The sequence below is a fragment of the Colobus angolensis genome, unplaced genomic scaffold (genome assembly GCF_000951035.1).
Source record: "Colobus angolensis palliatus isolate OR3802 unplaced genomic scaffold, Cang.pa_1.0 Scaffold8, whole genome shotgun sequence".
NCBI lineage: Eukaryota > Metazoa > Chordata > Mammalia > Primates > Cercopithecidae > Colobus > Colobus angolensis.
In genome coordinates this window covers 6,429,656-6,448,818 of record NW_012121820.1, presented here as the reverse complement: position 1 = coordinate 6,448,818, position 19,163 = coordinate 6,429,656, and the positions used below count along the sequence as shown (strand labels likewise).

At 49.4% G+C, this 19,163-nt stretch overlaps 1 protein-coding gene across 1 annotated transcript in view; it reads left to right on the top strand.

The window, feature by feature from the left end:
• Window positions 1–19,163, top strand: part of EYA2 (EYA transcriptional coactivator and phosphatase 2) — a 216,009-nt gene that overhangs the window by 183,403 nt on the left and 13,443 nt on the right. The window contains exons 11-12 of the mRNA XM_011928851.1: window positions 11,565–11,623; window positions 15,417–15,577. Coding sequence (XP_011784241.1) covers window positions 11,565–11,623; window positions 15,417–15,577 — 220 coding nt within the window. The remainder of the gene's footprint in view (window positions 1–11,564; window positions 11,624–15,416; window positions 15,578–19,163) is intronic.

Below are 19,163 nucleotides of genomic sequence, written 5' to 3'. Positions count from 1 at the left end.
AGTGCAGTGGCACAATCTCGGCTCACTGCAAGCTCCACCTCCCGGGTTCACGCCATTCTCCTGCCTCAGCCTCCCGAGTAGCTGGGACTACAGGTACCCACCACCATGCCCAGTTCATTTTTTGTATTTTTAGTAGAGACGGGGTTTCACCTTGTTAGCCAGGATGGTCTCGATCTTCTGACTTCGTGATCCACCCGCCTCGGCCTCCCAAAATGTTAGGATTACAGGCTTGAGCCACCGTGCCCGGCCCCATGCCCTGTGACTCTTTACAGAAGTTTTCTGCAGATCCTGTCTGAGCTGTAGTTTCCACACTGGTGAAAAGAGGGGTCTGGACTATAATTTGTATCATTTATTTGGCACCTGCCCCTTGCCTCATAATGCACCTGCAAGCAGATGGAATAGCCATATTTTGTAATTAAAAAAAAAAAAAAAAAAAAAAACAGTGAAGACTGACTGGATGTGGTGGCTCACACCTGTAATCCCAGCACTTTGGAAGGCCCAGGTGGGTGGATTACCTGAGGTCAGGAGTTTGAGACCAGCCTGGCCAACATGATGAAACCCCATCTCTACTAAAAATACAAAAAATTAGCCAGCTGTGGTGGCAAGCACCTGTAATGCCAGCTACTTGGGAGACTGAGGCAGGAGAATCGCTTGAACCCGGGAGAGAGAAGTTGCAGTGAGCCGAGATCACCCCACTGCATTCCAGCCTGGGCGACAAGAGTGAAACTCTATCTCAAAAAAAAAAAAGAAAAAAGGAAACTGAAGACCTTGCTGTGTTACCTGAGCCCAGAAGCAATGACACCCTTGTAGCAATGAGGATACTCAGATAATAGTTTCTAATACCATACTGCAAGAAAAAGGAACCAGAGTTCCATGGAGACATGGCTGATTCTAGGGCTGGGCCGAGAACTATATGATTATCCCAGAGCATCTTTTAGCACCATAAAGTAAGGAATTGCTCAGAAAAACCCAAAGTGATGAGTTATGCCAGAGGAACACAGGATCCAATTGAAAGAGTTCCCAATGACCAAATCCAGAAAAATAAAATAAAAAGAACAACGAAATAAAATAAAAGCTGGAGTAATAAAATAAATAATGTAATATCGGATCCCAATCGCCAAATCTGGAACAATAAAATAAAAAGAAGAGTGAAATAAAATAAAAGCTGGAATAATAAAACAAATAATGTAATATCAGATTCTAACCCAAAGTATAAAATAAGTGTGTATGAGTCTATACTGATGTAGATAAATGATTGCATAAATAAATAAGTGGAGAGAATAGACAAATCTCCCATGCAGAAAAATTCCAGGTAACTTTTGTAGATACTACACCTATAGTGTGAGCCACATATAGTGACTTCTTTCCAAAGAGTACAATATAGATGGGGGGAATAGTAACTTCGGAGTGGAGAACCCTGATGAAGACCACCTGAGCCAGGTGATCAAGGTCAACATCAACAGTGATTAGTCATGTTGATAATATTGACCCTTGATGTGATGTGAAGAGAATGGCACTCTACATCTGTGAGACTTTCCCAAAACCCAGGAACCCAGTGTAATCGTGAGAAAAACATCAGAAAAATCCCAGTGGACAAACATTTTACAAAATACCTGACCAGTTCTCCTTCACACTGTCCTCAAAAGCAAGGAAAGCCTGAGAAACTGGCACAGCTCAGAGAAGCCTAGGAAGACAGGATGACTAAGTGTCATGTGGTATCCACCTGCGGAGCCTGGAACAGTAAAAGAACAGTAGTGGGAAGGCCTTAAAAATCTGAATAAGTAATTGACAGTAGTTAGCACTATCTGCTTATTAGTTATGACAAATGCAGCATACTAAAGTAAGATGTTAACAAAAGGAGAAAGTGGGTGTGGGGTGTATGAGAACTCTCTGTACTATCTTTGCAACTTTTCTGTAAATCTAAAACTATTCCAGGCCGGCCACGGTGGCTCATGACTGGAATCCCAGCACTTTGGGAGGCCGAGGTGGGTGGATCACTTGTGGTCAGGAGTTCAAGACCAGCCTGGCCAACATGGTGAAACCCTGTCTCTACTAAAAATATAAAAATTAGCCAGGCGTGGTGGCGCATGCCTGTAACCCCAGCTACTCGGGAGGCTAAGGCAGGAGAATCACTGACCAGGGAGGCGGAGGCTGCAGTGAGCTGCAGGAGGCCACTGTGTGGGCAGTGTAGTAAGGAGAGGGTAGGAGATGAGATCAGGGAGGCGATGAACCTGAGAGTGGGCAGACCACATGGAGCCAGGGTCCATTGTAAGGACTGTGCTTTTAGTTGGAGGGAGGTGGGACCCATTGTGGGGATTTGAGCAGGAGTGGGACATGATCCGACTTACGGTTGAACAGGATGCCTCTGGCTGCTGGATGGAGACTAGGGCTGGGAGGATAGGGGGTAGATAAGGATAGGAGCAGGAAGAGTGAGGAGGTGACTGTAGTAGCCTATGCCAGGGGTCAACAAACTTCTGTAAAGGGCCAGATAGTAAATATTTTTGGCTTTGCACGTCATACTGGACCTGTCTCAGCTACTCAGTTCTTCTGCAGTAGCACAAAAGCGGCAGCAGACAGGATGTAAATGCATGAACATAGATGTGTTCTAATAAAACTTTATTTACACAAACAGGCGACAGGCCACATTGGCCCCTGGTTTTAGCTTACTAACCTCTGATCTAGGTGGGAGATGATGGTGGTTTGGACCAGTGGAGGAGGTGAGAATGGTCATATTGTGGGTATATGTCAAAGGGAAAGCCAAAAGGATTTGGTGATGGATGGGTGGCAGGATGTCAGAGAGAGGAGACGGGGACAACTCCAAGACACATGCAGTGCCCAGGCCAGTGTTGGATACGTAGAAGGTGATCAGTGTGTGTGCATCTTGAATCAGCAATTTGGTATTTCATGCCTCTTTGCCTTGTCTTTTCCAGTGGCATGATAGCACCGTAAGGGCAAGAGCTAGATTTCATCCTTGAAGCCTCCCCTCTTTTTTTTTTTTTTTTTTTCCAAGCTTAATTCACTTTATTTTTCTTGTATAAAAACCCTATATTATAGCCGCAGCCGGAGCATGGGTCCTCTGCAGAGACTCTGGTGAGATCTTGACAAGGTGGTCAGTGAATTCCTGACCTGAATTCCTGAATTCTAGGGAGACTTGGTGAATACAGTCTCCTTCCAGAGGTTGGGGTCAGGTAGCTGTAGGTCTTAGAGACAGCATCAAAGGTGGCCTTGGCGAAGTTTCCCAGGGTGGCAGTGCAGCCCCTGGCTGAGGCATAGCGGTCATAGATAGCAGCCATCAGCAGCAGCTTCTTGGGCATGGGGGCCGAGATGATGACAGTGCCCCTGGGTGCAGGGATGAAGCGCACCAGCACAGAGCCACAGCGGCCTGTCACCTTACAGGGGACAGTGTGGGGCTTGCTGATCTTGCTCCCCTAGTAGCCTCTGCACATGGGGACAATGGAGAGCTAGGCCAGGATGATGGCCCGTGGATGGCAGTGGCCACCTCCTTGGAGCACTTAACATCCAGAACAACATGCTATTGTAGTTGTCACCAATGGCAATAAATCCCTTGAACCTGGTGTGCTGGCCGGCGTGGGTCTGCTTTTGCACTGGCATGATTTTCAAAACCTCATCCTTGAGCGAGGCCTCCAGGAAAAAGTCAATGATCTCAAACTCTTTGATGGCCAGGAAGAAGAGATAGATCTCCTCCAGGAACTTGATCTTCATGTCCTTGACCAGGCGGCCCAGCCTGGGGATGGACGTCCACTCCTTGTCCTTGGTCTTGCCTCCGCGAGCTCCTCAGCTTTGGCCCAGGCCCTGTCCATGGCTATGACCCCGGCCCCGGATGCCACTGCTGAAGCCTCGATGGAAGTCACCGTGGTTCCCCATCCCAGGGTCCCCAGGGCCTCCTCTCCCATCCGCTGACACTGGATATTTTCTCAGAGAAGAAAGAAGCTTCCCTTCTCTTGACCCATCATTGTATGATGCGGTGCTGGGTCCATAGTAGGTGTTTTTATAGTCTTGGGATAGACAGATCTTGAGCACAGGCTCTGAAAGCAGATGGGTCCGGGTGCTGGCTCCTCTTCCCCTCGCCTTGGACACATCTGAGTTTGCTTGGGCTGCCATTACAAAGTCCCACAGACTGGATGCCTTAAACAAGAGAAACTTACCGTCCCACAGTTCATGAGACGAGAAGTCCAGGATCAAGGTTGGTTCCTTCTGAGGCCTGCAAGGGATAGTCTATTCCTTGCCTCTCTCCTAACTCCTGGTGGTCTCGGACGTCCTCTGACTCTTAGAGAACATGTCACCCAGTCTGTCCTCATCATCACCTGGCATTCTTCCTCTGTCTGTCTCTGTGTCCAAATACCCCCTTTATAAGGACACAGACATATTGGATGAAGGCCCACTTGAAGGTCCTCATCTTAATGTGATCATCTGCAAAGACGCTATTTCCAAATAAGGTCACATTCAACATCTTGTCGGGGACACAGTTCAACCCATAACAGGCATGTTCCCACACTCCTCTCTGCCTCATTTTCTCCTAGTTTCCCGCTACATATATAGAAAGTGCTGGCCGTAGTCCCTGGCACACTGAAAACTTTAAATTAATACTGGTTTCTATCCCTAGTCCAATACTCGTTTCTGTCCAATGATAGAGATTTTTTTCTCTATCTCAGTGAGATATTTGTGATTATTTTTCAAAAGCAATACATACACACATTATCCTTTTTTGTGTGTGTGTGACACAGCCTCACCCTGTCACCCAGGCTGGAGTGCAGCAGTGTGATCACAACTCACTCCAGCCTCAACGTCCCCAGGCTCAGGTGATCCTCCCACCTCAGCCTCCCAAGTAGCTACAACTACAGGTACATGTCACCACACCTGGCTAATTTTTGTATTTTTGGTAGAAACAGAGTCTCAACATGTTGTCCAGGCTGGTCTCAAACTCTTGGGCTCAGGAGATCCACCCTCCTCGGCCTCCCAAAGTGCTAGGATTACAGGCATGAGCCACCACACCTGGCCCTCATTTTTTTTTAATGAAAGTATTTCAGTAAGCTAAAACCTCCTTTAACCACCAGCCCAATCCCAGTGACTTCCCATATGAAACTGCTGCTTCCAACCAGATGTATAGGTTTCCAGATCTTTCTTTTTCCAGTTATGTACTCTCCTAACTTGTATAAAAATCTCACATTTTAATGGGATTTTATAAATATATACATGGCATCATACTGGGTGTATCACTCTTTTTTTTTTTTTTTTTTAAACAGAGTCTTGGTCTGTTACCCAGGCTGGAGTGCATTGATGCAATCTCGGCTCACTGTAACCTCTACCTCCTGGGCTCAAGCGATCCTCCTGTCTCAGCCTCCCAAGTAGCTGGGATTACAGCTGTATGCCACCATGCCCAGCTAACTTTTTGTATTTTTAATAGAGACAGGGTTTCACTGTGTTGGCCAGGCTGGTCTCCAACTCCTGACCTCAAGTTTTCTGCCCACCTCGGCCTCCCAAAGTGCTGGGATTCCAGATGTGAGCCACCGCGCCCAGCTGGATGTATGATTCTTTAGCCTGCATTTTTCACACTCTAGGATGTCTTGGAACCATTTCCATGTGCCAGCATAAATTCACCTCCTTGGCCGGGGTGGTGGCTCACACCTGTAATCCCTGCACTTTGAGAGGCCAAGGCGGGTGGATCACCTGAGGTCGGGAGTTCAAGACCAGCCTGACCAACGTGGAGAAACCCTGTCTCTACTAAAAATACAAAATTAGCAAGACATGGTGGTGCATGCCTGTAGTCCCAGCTACTCGGGAGGCTGAAGCAGGAGAATTGCTTGAACCTGGGAGGTGGAGGTTGCAGTGAGCCGAGATTGTGCCATTGCACTCCAGCCTGGGCGACAAGAGCGAAATTCTGTCTCAAAAAAACAAAATCCACCTCCATCTGCACTGCTGGGTAGGATTCCACTGAATGGATATACCACATTTTCTTTAGCTACGACCTCATCAAGGGAAGTTTAGGTGTTTTCCAGTTTCTCACCAGGATGATGGACATTTTTATACAAGGCTTTTTGCAGGTGTTACTCTGGGTCAGAAAGTAAAAATCCCTTGAGACAGGGATTGCATCAGGGCCCAGTCCTCAGCCCCACTGCACCTCACCTGTGTCAATGCTATGGGAACCCTTCCACCGTCTCTGCCAGCAGATCCCATTCAGACCCCTACAAGATACTCACACTTTGACCTGGAAGAGACCAGAAGCACCTGCAGTTCGTGTGGACAAGTCTCCCCTCTGACTTACAGTCTCCCCACCCTCATACCTAGAAGAGGGATGGCAGCACTGAGGGTCGTGGGATTCTCTTCCCCGGAGGCTCCCCCATCCTCATGGCCTCTGTGCAGTCCGGCTCCCCTCCAAGCTGGCTCAAGGGGTAACTCGATCCAGGTCAGCTGGTGGAGTATGAGGTAGCGTCTAGCTGAGCGTCACGGTATTTTATTAAGACCGAAATGTGATCGCTACTGTTGTCACACTTTAGCGCCCCCAACAATCCCCTTCCAAATGAGAAAAACAGAGCCTCCCCAAATGCCTTTCCCCTGACATCAAAGAAAGCGCGTGGAACCTTGCCCAGGGGCCTGAGCCCAGGTGACCCCAGGAGTGGCTCCAGAGCTTAAGGGAAGGCCTGGGGGGCGGACGGGGTGTTTTTCCAGTTTCAGGCAAAGCAGTGAACTGGGGGATACCTGTTCATTTTGTTTCCTCTGCGCCTGGGTCTGTAAAGTCAGCGGCTGCCTTTATAATCCCATTTTCCTTAACATGTGAGGATTGCTCGTCCTAGGCCATCCATTTATATGGCCATGGGTCAGAGGTCTCAGACTCACAGGCCTACGGGGGCCAAGGATCCAAGTAATGTAAACTGAAGCAAGCCCAGTAGAGATGGTGGGAAACTGTGAACGGATGCCCTGGCTGAAGGAGGTAGCTGAAAATCTGGAGAGAGAGCAAGAACAAGCAGAGAAAGGGAAGAGGAGGCAGAGAGAAAAGAGAGAGGATATCCCCCAAGTTTACATATTGCCCATTGCTTCAAAAAAATTTAAGCATGCAATGGGCTAAGTAGATATATCTCCAGGCCAGTTTGCAGGCTCTTCCCTAACTGAACTTATCAACACAGTAGAGAAGCTGCCAGTCTGGCTCCCTCACCCGTCTAGAGCAGCGCTGACCAATAGAGATTTCTGCGATGATAAAATATCTGCACCGTTCATACGGTAACCACTGGCTACATGTAGGTCTTGAGCACTTGAAATAGGACTAAAGAACTGAATCTTTAATGTTATTTAACTTTACTGAATTTCAATGTAACCGTAAATAGCTACAGGCAGCTAATTGCTACCATATTAGAAAACATGGCTCTAGATTCTTTCAATGTAGAGAGTATCATCATGCTTGACTACTGCAGAAAAGATCACTCCTTCTTGGGGAGAGTGGATAAATTATACCTGAGACCACCAAGCACTGATCAGAGTCCTGGGTAAATAGAAAGAAAGGAAATACGAAATAATGAGCAGTAAAAGCTTAGGTGTAACCAAATGTCTGCTGGCCCAAGAGTGGTCACTCAGTGTTCCTTCCAGTCCCCCACTTCCCAAAGAGTTTCTCATTCAGGGTCACCCTTTAGCGTCCACCGTGTTCTTGACCATCTGCTTACTCCCATTTGCCCAGAGCTGACCCCTAGGAAGCCACCTGGGGGGACTTCCCTGCTGCCACTGGTCTCCAGGCCTTAAGAGCACACCACTGTCCAAACGCAGGGTGCTGCCCGTGGGCCACAGAGATGCAGGGTCCTATGCAGAGGTGAGAATGGCAGTCACACTTTGTCATCTGCCACAAAGTTGCTGTGCCTGGGCCCATGTGTGTCAAGGACTCAGGAAACAAGCCTCACCTTCCAGCAAAACCCTTTCTAATCTGAAACCCATTCAAGGGGCCAAAGAGGGACCAGCAGCCACACTACCCTCTTGCCAACCCCTGTCTCAGATTCCAGGCCAGCTCCCCACAAGGCAACCAGGGCTGCCCCAGATGCCATTGACCCCTCCCTTGCCTCCCTAAACATCACTATAACAACAAGACTACCTTATGTATCTTTAAAAAATTAATGAGGAGGCCTATAATCCTAGCACTTTGGGAGGCCACAGCAGGGGGATCACTTGAGCCCAGAAGTTCAAGACCAGCCTGGGCAACATCTCTATTTTTTAAAGAAAGAGAAAAAATGAATGAGGCAGGGGTTTCCCACCATCCCCCTGCAAAGCTTATATTCTCAAAGATAAATTCAAGGCTTTTGGCCAGGCGTACCTGCAATCTTAGCACTTTGGGAGGCCGAGACTAGAGGATCTCTTGAGGCCAGGCGTTTGAGACCAGCCTGGCCAACACAGCAAAACCTCATCCCTCCTAAATTAGCTAGGCGTGGTGGCACACACCTGTAGTCCCAGCTACTCGAGAGGCTGAGGCTTGAGAATCACCTAAACCTGGAAGGTGGTGGCAGTGAGCTGAGATTGTGCCACTGCACTCCAGCCTGGGTGACAGAGCGAGACTCTGCCTCAAAAAAGAACAAGAGCTTTTTGCTTGTCCAACTGTCTGAGCTGTTCAAAATGTTGAAAGTACCCTTTCTTCCAACGTCTCTACTCCCATCAAGGGTCCAGAGGTGTTGCCACCAATTTTTTCTCAGTAGTCAAGCTCAGAGTCCCACGTGCTTCTCCTCCTCCAGCAGCCTTTGTAAGGAGGCAGCTGCCTCCAGAAATCACCTTGGAACTAAAATGTGGGAAAATGTGTAAGATCTTAACACAGTGGTAGAAACTAACATGTGCAGCGCCCACTGTGCACCCAATACTGTTCTCAGTGCTCTCATGCAGCATCTCACCTCTCCTCACCTCCTCTGGAAGTGGGTTCAGTTATCAGGTCCATTTATCAGTCAGGCCTCTGGGGTTCACGAGGGTCATGCCCCTCACTCAAGGTCACACACTGGGAAGTGGTTGGATCCAGGATCCAGGCCCAGGTGGCCAGATTCCAGAGCCTGCACCCTGAACCAGTACTGCAGGGGCTGGTACCCCCACACACTTTTTACCCATCAACATATCATCGTATCACTCTGCCGGCATCATGAAGGGCACTCATGATATGTTTGCCCCATCAGCATATCATGAGTGCCCTTCATGATGCAGGCGGGGCTGGTAGGTGTGCATCGTGTAGGCTCCACATGGGACGTGGGATCCCTCACGACTCTTGGCTGCAAAGTGCCAGAAACCCAGCTGCATTCACTTAATCTGAAAAGTTGGTCGGGAAGGGGAACATCACACACCGGGGCCTGTTATGGGGAGGGGGGAGTGGGGAGGGATGGCATTGGGAGTTATACCTGATGTAAATGACGAGTTGATGATGGGTGCAGCACACCAACATGGCACAAGTGTGCATATGTAACAAACCTGCACGTTATGCACATGTACCCTAGAACTTAAAGTATAATTTAAAAAATAAATAAATATGTAAATGGACCTAAAAAGAAGAAGAAGAAAGAACAGTTGGTGTATTTGTTCCTCAGGGCTGCTGTCACAACTTTCCACCACTTACCGGCTTCAAACAACACACCCGTGTCCTCTTACAGTTCTGGAGGTCAGGAGTCCTTATCAGTGTCACTGGGGTTCCTTCTGGAGGCTCTGAGAGGAGAATCGGCTTTTTTACTTTCTTTTTTTCTTTTCTTTTTGAGACAGAGTCTCGCTCTGTCGCCCAAGCTGGAGTGCAGTGGTGTGATCTCAGCTCACTGCAGCCTCCTGCCTCTCAGGTTCAAGCAATTCTCCTGCCTCAGCCGCCCAAGTAGCTGGGACCACAGATGTGCGCCACCATGCCCAGCTAATTTTTTGTATTTTTAGTAGAGGCAGGGTTTCTCCATGTTGGCCAGGCTGGTCTCGAACTCCTGGCCTCAAGTGATCCACCTGCCTCAGCCTCCCAAAGTGCTGGGATTACAGGTGTGAGCCGCCGCGCCCGGCCCTTTGGTTTTTTGTTTGTTTTAGTTTTTCTTCCAGTGGCCACTTGTGTATATCGACCGTGGCCTCTTCCATCTTCAAAGCGCATCACTCCAGTCACCCTCTCCTTTCTGTCATCAGATCACTCCCTCCCTTACAGGGACCCATGTGATTCCATTTAGGGCCCACCCCGACAGCCAAGGAAAAACTTCCCACCTCAAGATCCCTAACTGAACTGAAGTCCTGATTGCCATGTAAAGTAACAGATTTGCAGGTTCCGAGATAAGAATGTGTGTATCCTTGGGGGTTCGTTATTCAGCCCAGTACTGTCAGGGATGGCTCAGCTTCAGTCCGGACTGGATCCAGGGGATCAGATCGCGTGGTCATGGCATCCCCCTCTCCAGCTCTCAGCCCTGCTTTCCTCCGCAGCTCCAGGCTTAATCCACCATTCAGCAGCCCCAGGGAAGAGACAGCACCTCTTCCCAAAGTCCCAGCCAACATCCCCGGGCTGGTTCCCATTGGCCCACCTTAGACCACATGTTCATCCTTGAAGCAATCACTGTGGCCAGGGGGACCTTGGGTCCCTCTGATTGGTTGGGCCTGGGTCATGGGCCCCATTTCGTTGTCCCCACGCCATTTTTGTTTGTTTGTTTGTTTAGACAGAGTCTCGCTCTGTCACCGAGGCTGGAGCACACTGGCGCGATCTCAGCTCACTACAACCTCCGCCTCCTGAGTTCAAGCAATTCTCCTGCCTCAACCTCCTGAGTAACTGGGATTACAGGCACTGCCACCACACCCAGCTAATTTTTGTATTTTAATAGAGACAGGGTTTCATCATGTTGGCCAGGCTGGTCTCAAACTCCCGACCTCAAACAGTCCACCTGCCTCAGCCTCCCAAAGTGCTGGGATTACAGGCGTGAGCCACCGCGCCCGGCCTCCACCCTATGGTCTTGTCCCGCAGAGAGAGGTATTTCCCCAAGGACACTGAACGGGAAACAGCACGGCATTGGAGTTTGTTGACTAGCAAGCCCGGGGGATAGTGCCTGGCACATAGTAAGTGCTCAGTAAATGATAATCGCAGACGTGGGGCACAGCAGTTGTCCCTCCAGGAGCTAATACTTGAAAAGCACAGGGTTCACTAAGCAGGTGAAGGCAGGAGAGCATTTCAAGCAGGGGGAACACCTTCAGCGAAAGTCCACCGTATGGCCGGGGTGACCGTATGTCTGGCCATACCTGGGAAACTGGGGACCTAGGGGAGTCCTGGTTTGCACCTATCCCCCTAGTATAATACCAGCCCCCTTTACTGCAAAACTATCTCTGTTTGGCTGAGTAACTGTATGGTCGCTTTCCTTGCAGTCAACCTGCTCATTTATAAGGAAACCAAACAGAAAAAGAGGATGAGATTGAACCTAAGGACATCTAACCTTGAGTGGCCAAACCCAGACTAGAACCCGAGCCTGATGATTCCCAATGCAGTGCTTATCCCAGCCCTCAGCTTATGAAGCCAGCCCTTAAAGGCTACATCAGATTAACCAGGCACGTTCTCTCTCTCTCTCTCTCTCTTTCTCTTCTTGTCACATTTTCCATAGGATTGTGACCAGATCCACGTTGACGACGTCTCATCAGATGACAATGGCCAAGATTTAAGGTGGGAATTTGGGGAGTCAAAAATACCCAGTGATTGATCGATTGATTATCAAGTTCTCCTTCTACTAGACAGTGGGGTGGGAGAGGAGGGCTGCTTATGAGGACAAGGGGTGCCTGCTTCCAGCCAGAACTGGGACTTTTGCGTCTCAAACTCAAAAATCACAACTGGCCGGATGTGGTGGCTGACACTTGTAATCCCAGGACTCTGGGAGGCCTTAGCAGGAGGATCACTTGAGCTCAGGAGTTCAAAACCAGCCTGAGCAACATAATGAGACCCCCATCTCTACTAGAATAAATAAATGAGTAAAAATTTGTTTAAAAAAATCACAACTTCACCCCTCAACCCTACAGTCTCTTGCTCATCACCTCAAATCACTAAACGCTGCTCATTTATTGCTATTTTTTTCCTGCTTACTGAAGTAATGCATGCATAACAGAAAAAAATCCAACACTTAACCTGACCTCACCTCCCAAAATCACCACCGTTAAGAGTTTGGTATATATTCTTCCAAGATCTGCTCAAAATGTTGAAAATACCCTTTCTTTCAGCTTCTCTCCTCCCATCAAGGGTCCAGAGATGTTACAACCAATTTTTTCTCAGTAGTCAAGCTCAGAGTATCACGTACTTCTCCTCCAGCAGTCTTTGTAAGGAGGCAGCTGCCTCTGAATATTTGATTGTATTCATGAGCATACATACATACATATATATATATATATATTTTTTTTTTTTTTGAAGCTGACTTTCACTCTTGTCACCCAGCCTGGAGTGCAGTGGCATGATCTTGGCTCACTGCAACCTCCACCTCCCAGGCTCAAGCAATTCTCCTGACTCAGCCTCCTGAGTAGCTGGGACTACAGGTGTGCACCACCACACCCAGCTAATTATTTTGTATTTTTAGTAGAGACAGGGTTTCACCATGTTGGCCAGGCTGGTCTCGAACCCCTAACCTCAAGTGATCTACCCACCTCAGCCTCCCAAAGTTCTGGGGTTACAGTCATGAGCCACCACACCTGACCAGCATGCATATATTTTTAATATGACAATTGATACAGCCAATACTTAAAAAACACTTCTCAAATGAATAAGTGGTGTGTCTGGTTTCTAAGGAAAACACTCCCAGGACATGGCTTCCAGGAATCAGGTAACCCACTGCTCAATATGAGACAGCTTCAGGCCAGGCACAGTGGCTCACACCTGTAATCCCAGCACTTTGGGAGGCCGAGGCACATGGATCACCTGAGGTCAGGAGTTCAAGACCAGCCTGGCCAACATGGTGAAACCCCATCTCTACTAAAAATGCAAAAGTTAGCCGGGCATGGTGGCGAGCACCTGTGATCCCAGCTACCCAGGAGGCTGAGGCAGGAGAATCGCTTGAACCCAGGAATCAGAGGTTGCAGTGAGCTGAGATCGTGCCACTGCACTCCAGCCTGGGGGACAGAGTGAGACTCGTCTCAAAAACAAAAAAAGAGAGACAACTTCCAGAGGAATGTGGGCTGGAATGTTCCAAGCCTACCCCTGGGAAAAGTTTATAAAAACAGAACCATAGTTAATCTGTGCTCATCCAAAATTACCACATTGAGCTTTAGGCTCATCAGATATATTATTAGACAAAATAATGTTTTGGTGATGGGACCAGTTGTTGTAACTTTATTTAGTACCTGCTTCCAAGGTGTCTCTCCCAACTTATTGCAAAAACAGATATCAAAGTTTCTGTTCCTGAGCCCTGTAAGTCCTTTCAAAGCCCGGCACAATCGGAAGTGATCGGCGGACAGATGCCAGCTTCATTGTAATCAGCCATTCGGAAAATCCCTTCTGCAGTCAGGACTGGCAAGGAGCAAAGCTCCAGCCCCACCATGACTTCTCAATTGATGGAATAAATACACCCCAGATCAAAGTTAATTGGTCCTTTCCATGAAGTCATCGTTGGGAAGCAGTCTTCCTTTCAAGGCAATGAGCAGCATCATTCTGTTTCTATAAAATGTCCCGTGTCGCTAGCTGGCCTGGAATTTAGAGCAATAGTCCTCTGGACCCTGTCTCATGCTGAACTGTTTGGTACCTCACTTTGAGAATTCTCAGCCCAAGGGTGTTTTCTTCTTGAGACACCAAGTTCTCCACTTATTCATTCAAGAAATATTTAGGGTGGTGCCGGGCACGGTGGCTCAAGCCTGTAATCCCAGCACTTTGGGAGGCCGAAACGGGTGGATCACGAGGTCAGGAGATCAAGACCATCCTGGCTAACACGGTGAAGCCCCATCTCTACTAAAAAATACAAAAAAAAAACTAGCCGGGCGAGGTGGCGGACGCCTGTAGTCCCAGCTACTCGGGAGGCTGAGGCAGGAGAATGACATGAACCCGGGAGGCAGAGCTTGCAATGAGCTGAGATCCGGCCACTGCACTCCAGCCTGGGCCACAGAGCGAGACTCCATCTCAAAAAAGAAAAAAGAAAAGAAAGAAATATTTAGGGAGTGCCTACTATATCCTAGGTCCCAAGCATGAAGTGCCTCTTGTTTTGTTTTTTTCTTTTTCAGTTAGCAGTAAGAACCAACCTTCAGAGATGCCTCGTTTCTGCCATGTTCTATTCCAAATGCATTACATGGGATAACTCGTTGCATGTGCACAGTAACCCTAGGAGAGACGAGAGAGATGCTTTTATCTTCATCTTCATTTTACAGCTGGGGAATGTGAGGCATAGAGAGATTAAGCAGTCAGCCCAAACTCACATGGCTGGTCAGCAGGGAAGGCAGGATTCAAATCCGGGCAGCCTGGCTCTGGAACCCAAGCTCTTAACAGATCCCCTGTCCATCCCGGCCACTGGTTCCTGCCCTCCCCAAGGACCTCCATCTCTTAACATCTAGACATCTCCCCATGGTAGCATCTGAGTTAATGGTCAGTGTTCACTTTTTCAAGAATAAATCCATGGCTGGGCACAGTGATTCATACCTGTAATCCCAGCACTTTGGGAGCCCGAGGCGGTGGATCACTTGAGGTCAGGAGTGCGAGATCAGCCTGGCCAACATGGTGAAATCCTGTCTCTACTAAAAATACAAAAAATTACCTGGATGTGGTAGAGGGCACCTGTAATCCCAGCTACTTGGGAGGGGGAGGCTGAGGCAGGAGAATCACTTGAACCTGGGAGGTGGAGGTTGCAGTGAGCCAAGATCATGCCTTTGCACTCCAGCCTGGGCAACAGAGCAAGACTCTATCTCAAAATAAAAAAAAAATAAAAAATAATTTTTAAAAAGTCAAAACAAGGGGCCAGTCGCGGTGGTGCGTGCCTATAATCCCAGTACTTTGGGAAGCCAAGGTAGGAGGATCCCTTGAGCCCAGGAGTTCAAGACCAGCCCAGGCAACATAGAGAGACTCCATCTCTCCAAAACATAAAAATAAGTTAGCCAACTGTGGTGGTGCACGCCTGCGGTCCCAGCTCCTCAGAAGGCTGAGGTAGGAGGATCCCTTGAGCTGGGAGGTTACGGCTGCAATGAGCTGTGATGACACCACTGCACTCCAACCTGGGCAACAGAGCAAGACCCTGTCTCAAAAAAATAAAAATTAAAAAATAAACAAAAAAAAGGCAAACGGATGTGGATCAGGTAAGAGGAAAAGACACCACTTTTCTTGGGGAAGCTAATGAAAGCTGTGGTCCTGCTGCCCCCCAAATGTACACTCGCAGCACCCTGTGCATTTCGAGGGGCTCATGGGCACCTGAAAGCCCACCTGTGGGTCCCTCAGAGCGTGCGGTCTCCCAGTGAAGATGCCCTGCACTAACACTGTCCTTCCCCTCCTCTCTCTGCAGCACGTACAACTTCTCTGCTGATGGCTTCCACAGTTCGGCCCCAGGAGCCAACCTGTGCCTGGGCTCTGGCGTGCACGGCGGCGTGGACTGGATGAGGAAGCTGGCCTTCCGCTACCGGCGGGTGAAGGAGATGTACAATACCTACAAGAACAACGTCGGCGGTGAGTACCGTGAGCCTCGGGCCTCCGAGGAAGGGAAGCTCGTCGGGATGGATGCTGTCAATTCTGTGTCCCTGCTGTGCCAGGCGCCAGGCAGAGAGGTTCACAATCAGCACCAGCCCACTTAATGCAACCCTGACGACACCCTTCAGAATACAGCACTGGTATTTTGTCACCTTCACTTTGCGGGTGGGAAAGCTGAGGGATGGAGGCTGCCTCTGGTCCAAGATCCTTCCTTCAGGCCACAAATGGTGCGGGGTGGGCATGGGGGCGGAGTTCTCTTACCCACAGCCAGAGGTTCTCACAGGGTGAGCCTCCAAGCAGCAGCGTCAGCATCACCTGGGGATATGCTGGAAATGCAGAGTCTCTGGCCCTACCTCAGGCCTAGCAAATCTGAAACTCGGGCCCAGAATCTGTGTTTTCACGGCCCTGGAATACCCGCTTGGATTCTGGAATTTCAGATCCCCCCTTGGAATCGGGGGGGACCTGTACCTTGAGTCTTTGCAGCTCAGATTGCTGTCCTCAGACCAACCACATCAGCATCCCCCTGGAGCTGGTTAGAAGTGCAGGGTCACCAGGAGGCAGAGTCTGCAGTGACCCGAGATTATACCACTGCACCCCAGCCTGGGCGACAAAGCGAGACCCTGTCTCAAAAAAAAAAAAAAAAAAAGAAGTGCAGGGTCTCAGGCCTCATCCCGGGCAACTGACTCAGAATCCGCTCTAAAAAAATTTTTTTTTATTTTTGAGACAAGGTCTTGCTATGCTGCCCAGGCTGGTCTCAAATTACTTCTGGCCTCAACTGATCCTCCCACCTCAGCCTCCCAGATAGCTGGGATTAGAGGCGTGCACCACCTGCCTGGCCCAGAGTCTGCATTTTTAACAAGCCCGCCAGGTGACTGTGGAGGCATTAAAGTTGAAGAAGCCCTGGAAGTCACGGGTTCTCACACTTGGCTCTCACTGGAACCACCCAAGGAGTTTCCGTTTCTGATGGTCTCGGTATCGCTGCAGCCTAGACATCAGGAGTCATAAAGATCCCTGAGTAATTCTAAGTGCAGCCAAGGAGAGACCGCCCTGGCCTCAGGTACTAGGAACATTTGCTCATTGCCCCAAACAAGAAGTCTGAAGGCACTGGAGGCGAGGCTGGCTCAGCCGTAGTCTAGAGAATTCTGGAGTTCTCTAGAACAGAGGCTTTTAACTGGGGGTAACACTGCGCCCTCTCCAGGAGACATCTGGGAGTCTTCCTGGTTGCCACAGTGCCTGGAACCAACCACTGGCCCATAAGGGCAGGGTTTGAGTAGGTGGCTAATAGTGTCTGCAATATACACATTGGCCCCAAAAGCTTCTAGGGTTGCCCCCCTCCATTCCTAGAAAGAATAGAGTCCCGGTTCTCAAACTGGACAGAACATGCTTCCAGTCCCAGCTCTACAACTTTCTAGCTATGTGGCCTTAGGCAGCGTACATACGGTCATCTTAATGAGCCTCAGTCTTTAAATCTATGAAATGAGGGCCGGGCACGGTGGCTCACGCCTGTAATCCCAGCACTTTGGGAGGCCAAGGCAGGTGGATCACGAGGTCAGCAGTTCGAGACCAGCCTGAACAACATGGTGAAACCCTGTCTCTACTAAAAATACAAAAAAATTAGCTGGGTGTGGTGGCGGGCACCTGTAATCCCAGCTACTTGGGAGGCTGAGGCAGGAGAATCACTTGAAACCGAAAGGCGGAGGTTGCACTCCAGCCGGGGCAACAAGAGCAAAACTCCGTCTCAAAAAATAAATAAATAAATCTATGAAACGGAGAATACAAATACTTCTGCTTTCCTGGATTATTGAGAGGTTTATTGTTAATGCATACAAAAGGCATGACTCCATGCCTGGTACACAGCAGGCACTCAGTAAATGGTGGTATTTGTCATGAGTTGCTCTCAGTTTTGCTTGGGAGCCTTGGGTTCCTCTGTGTCTTCCCCTGTCCCTGGTAGCTTTCCCATCCGTTTCTTGGGACAGACTTCCTGTCGTGTTCGTGGCTGCGGTGCTAATGCAGACCATGTGCTAAGTGCAGTCCTGGCAGTAGCCAATGTTTATGGAGCACTCACTCTGCCAGTGTTGCCACCGTTTTCATGGAATAGCTCCTTTCCTCTTCACAGCATCCCTGTAAGGTAAATGGTTTTATCAGCGGTGTTGCTCAAAAGCAGAAACTGAGATTACAGAGGTTAAGTAACCTGCCAGCGTCACCCAGCCCAGGCAGAAGAGCCACAGTGGAGTCCCAGGCTGGACGACTCCAGCACCTCTGCCCTTCAGGGCCACACTTGGTGGCCTCTCAGATGTGAGTGTGTTGATTGCAGGAGTGAAGCAGCACGCTCTGGTCAGGTCCCAACCTTTGTACCCAGCCCTGCACGGAGGGAGGAGGGGAGCAGGAGGGCTCACTTAGGGGAGACAGAGATGGGGTTGGCCAACAGAGAGCATCTGCTCCCCATCCAGGTTAAGGCCCAGGAAATGCCAGAGCTTTGTCAGGCTGCTCTACTCACCCATAGCTGAGAGGAGAGCACCCGAGGCATCAGACGGTGAGGAGGCCACAGCTAGCGGATGCCAGTCCCCCTCACTATCCCAGCTGTTCCTGCATCACAGAACCAGCCAGGTGCATGGCCATGGCTTCCAGCCCAGAGATCACCACAGATCCCCACGATTCCAGGCGTGTTAGAAGGTGTGCTCGGAAGAAAGACATCTGCAAAATACAGGATAGAGAAAATACTTAGTAAATCACCATCTAGGAGGCAGGAGTTGGAATCAGGAGCCTTGGCCTGGTGTCATTCCTCCCTCTGCCACTTCCCATGTAGCTCTGAGCAGGTTATTTGACCTCCCTGTGTCTCCGTTTCCTCCTCGTGTGTAAACTGGGACCAGTGATGCTGCCCAGCGTCAGTGGTAGGTGGCTAATAGGGTCTGCAATATACACAGTGTACACAAGGATTCATGCCAGGATGTTGTGAATTTGCACAGGAAAGGTGCTCAGAACGGCTCGGACACACATAAGCTCTCCTTAAGTGGCACCGTTGTTATCTGGGGAAGGTGGGAAGGAGGCCAAGCCTGGAGGAAAACACCGAGGAAGCAGCTGGAAGCACACTTCTCAGCGGGGAGCAAAGTAGGGGTGGTTGGGCAGCTGGTTACACAAGACAGCACGTCGGGAAGCCCTTTGTCAACTGGAAAGTGCTGAGCCTTGTGAGTTTGTATTGTTACTGAGGGTTCCGGCTAAGGGTCTGTGGGGAAGGTGCAGAGAGAGAGGAAAACCAGAGGCCATGTGTTTTCCTGGAGTGGATAGACTAATGAGAAGATGGGATGTGTCGCCAGTAAGAAGATCCATTCCTTCTTCATTCATTCACCCACGTGTCCATCGTCAAAGGCCTAGGTTGTGGATTCAGCGGTGAACAAAAGAAACAAGGTCGTTGGCCTGTAGTCCCAGCTACTTGGGAGGCTGAGGCAGGAGAATGGCGTACACCTGGGAGGCAGGCCGGGCGCGGTGGCTCAAGCCTGTAATCCCAGCACTTTGGGAGGCCGAGACGGGCGGATCACAAGGTCAGGAGATCGAGACCATCCTGGCT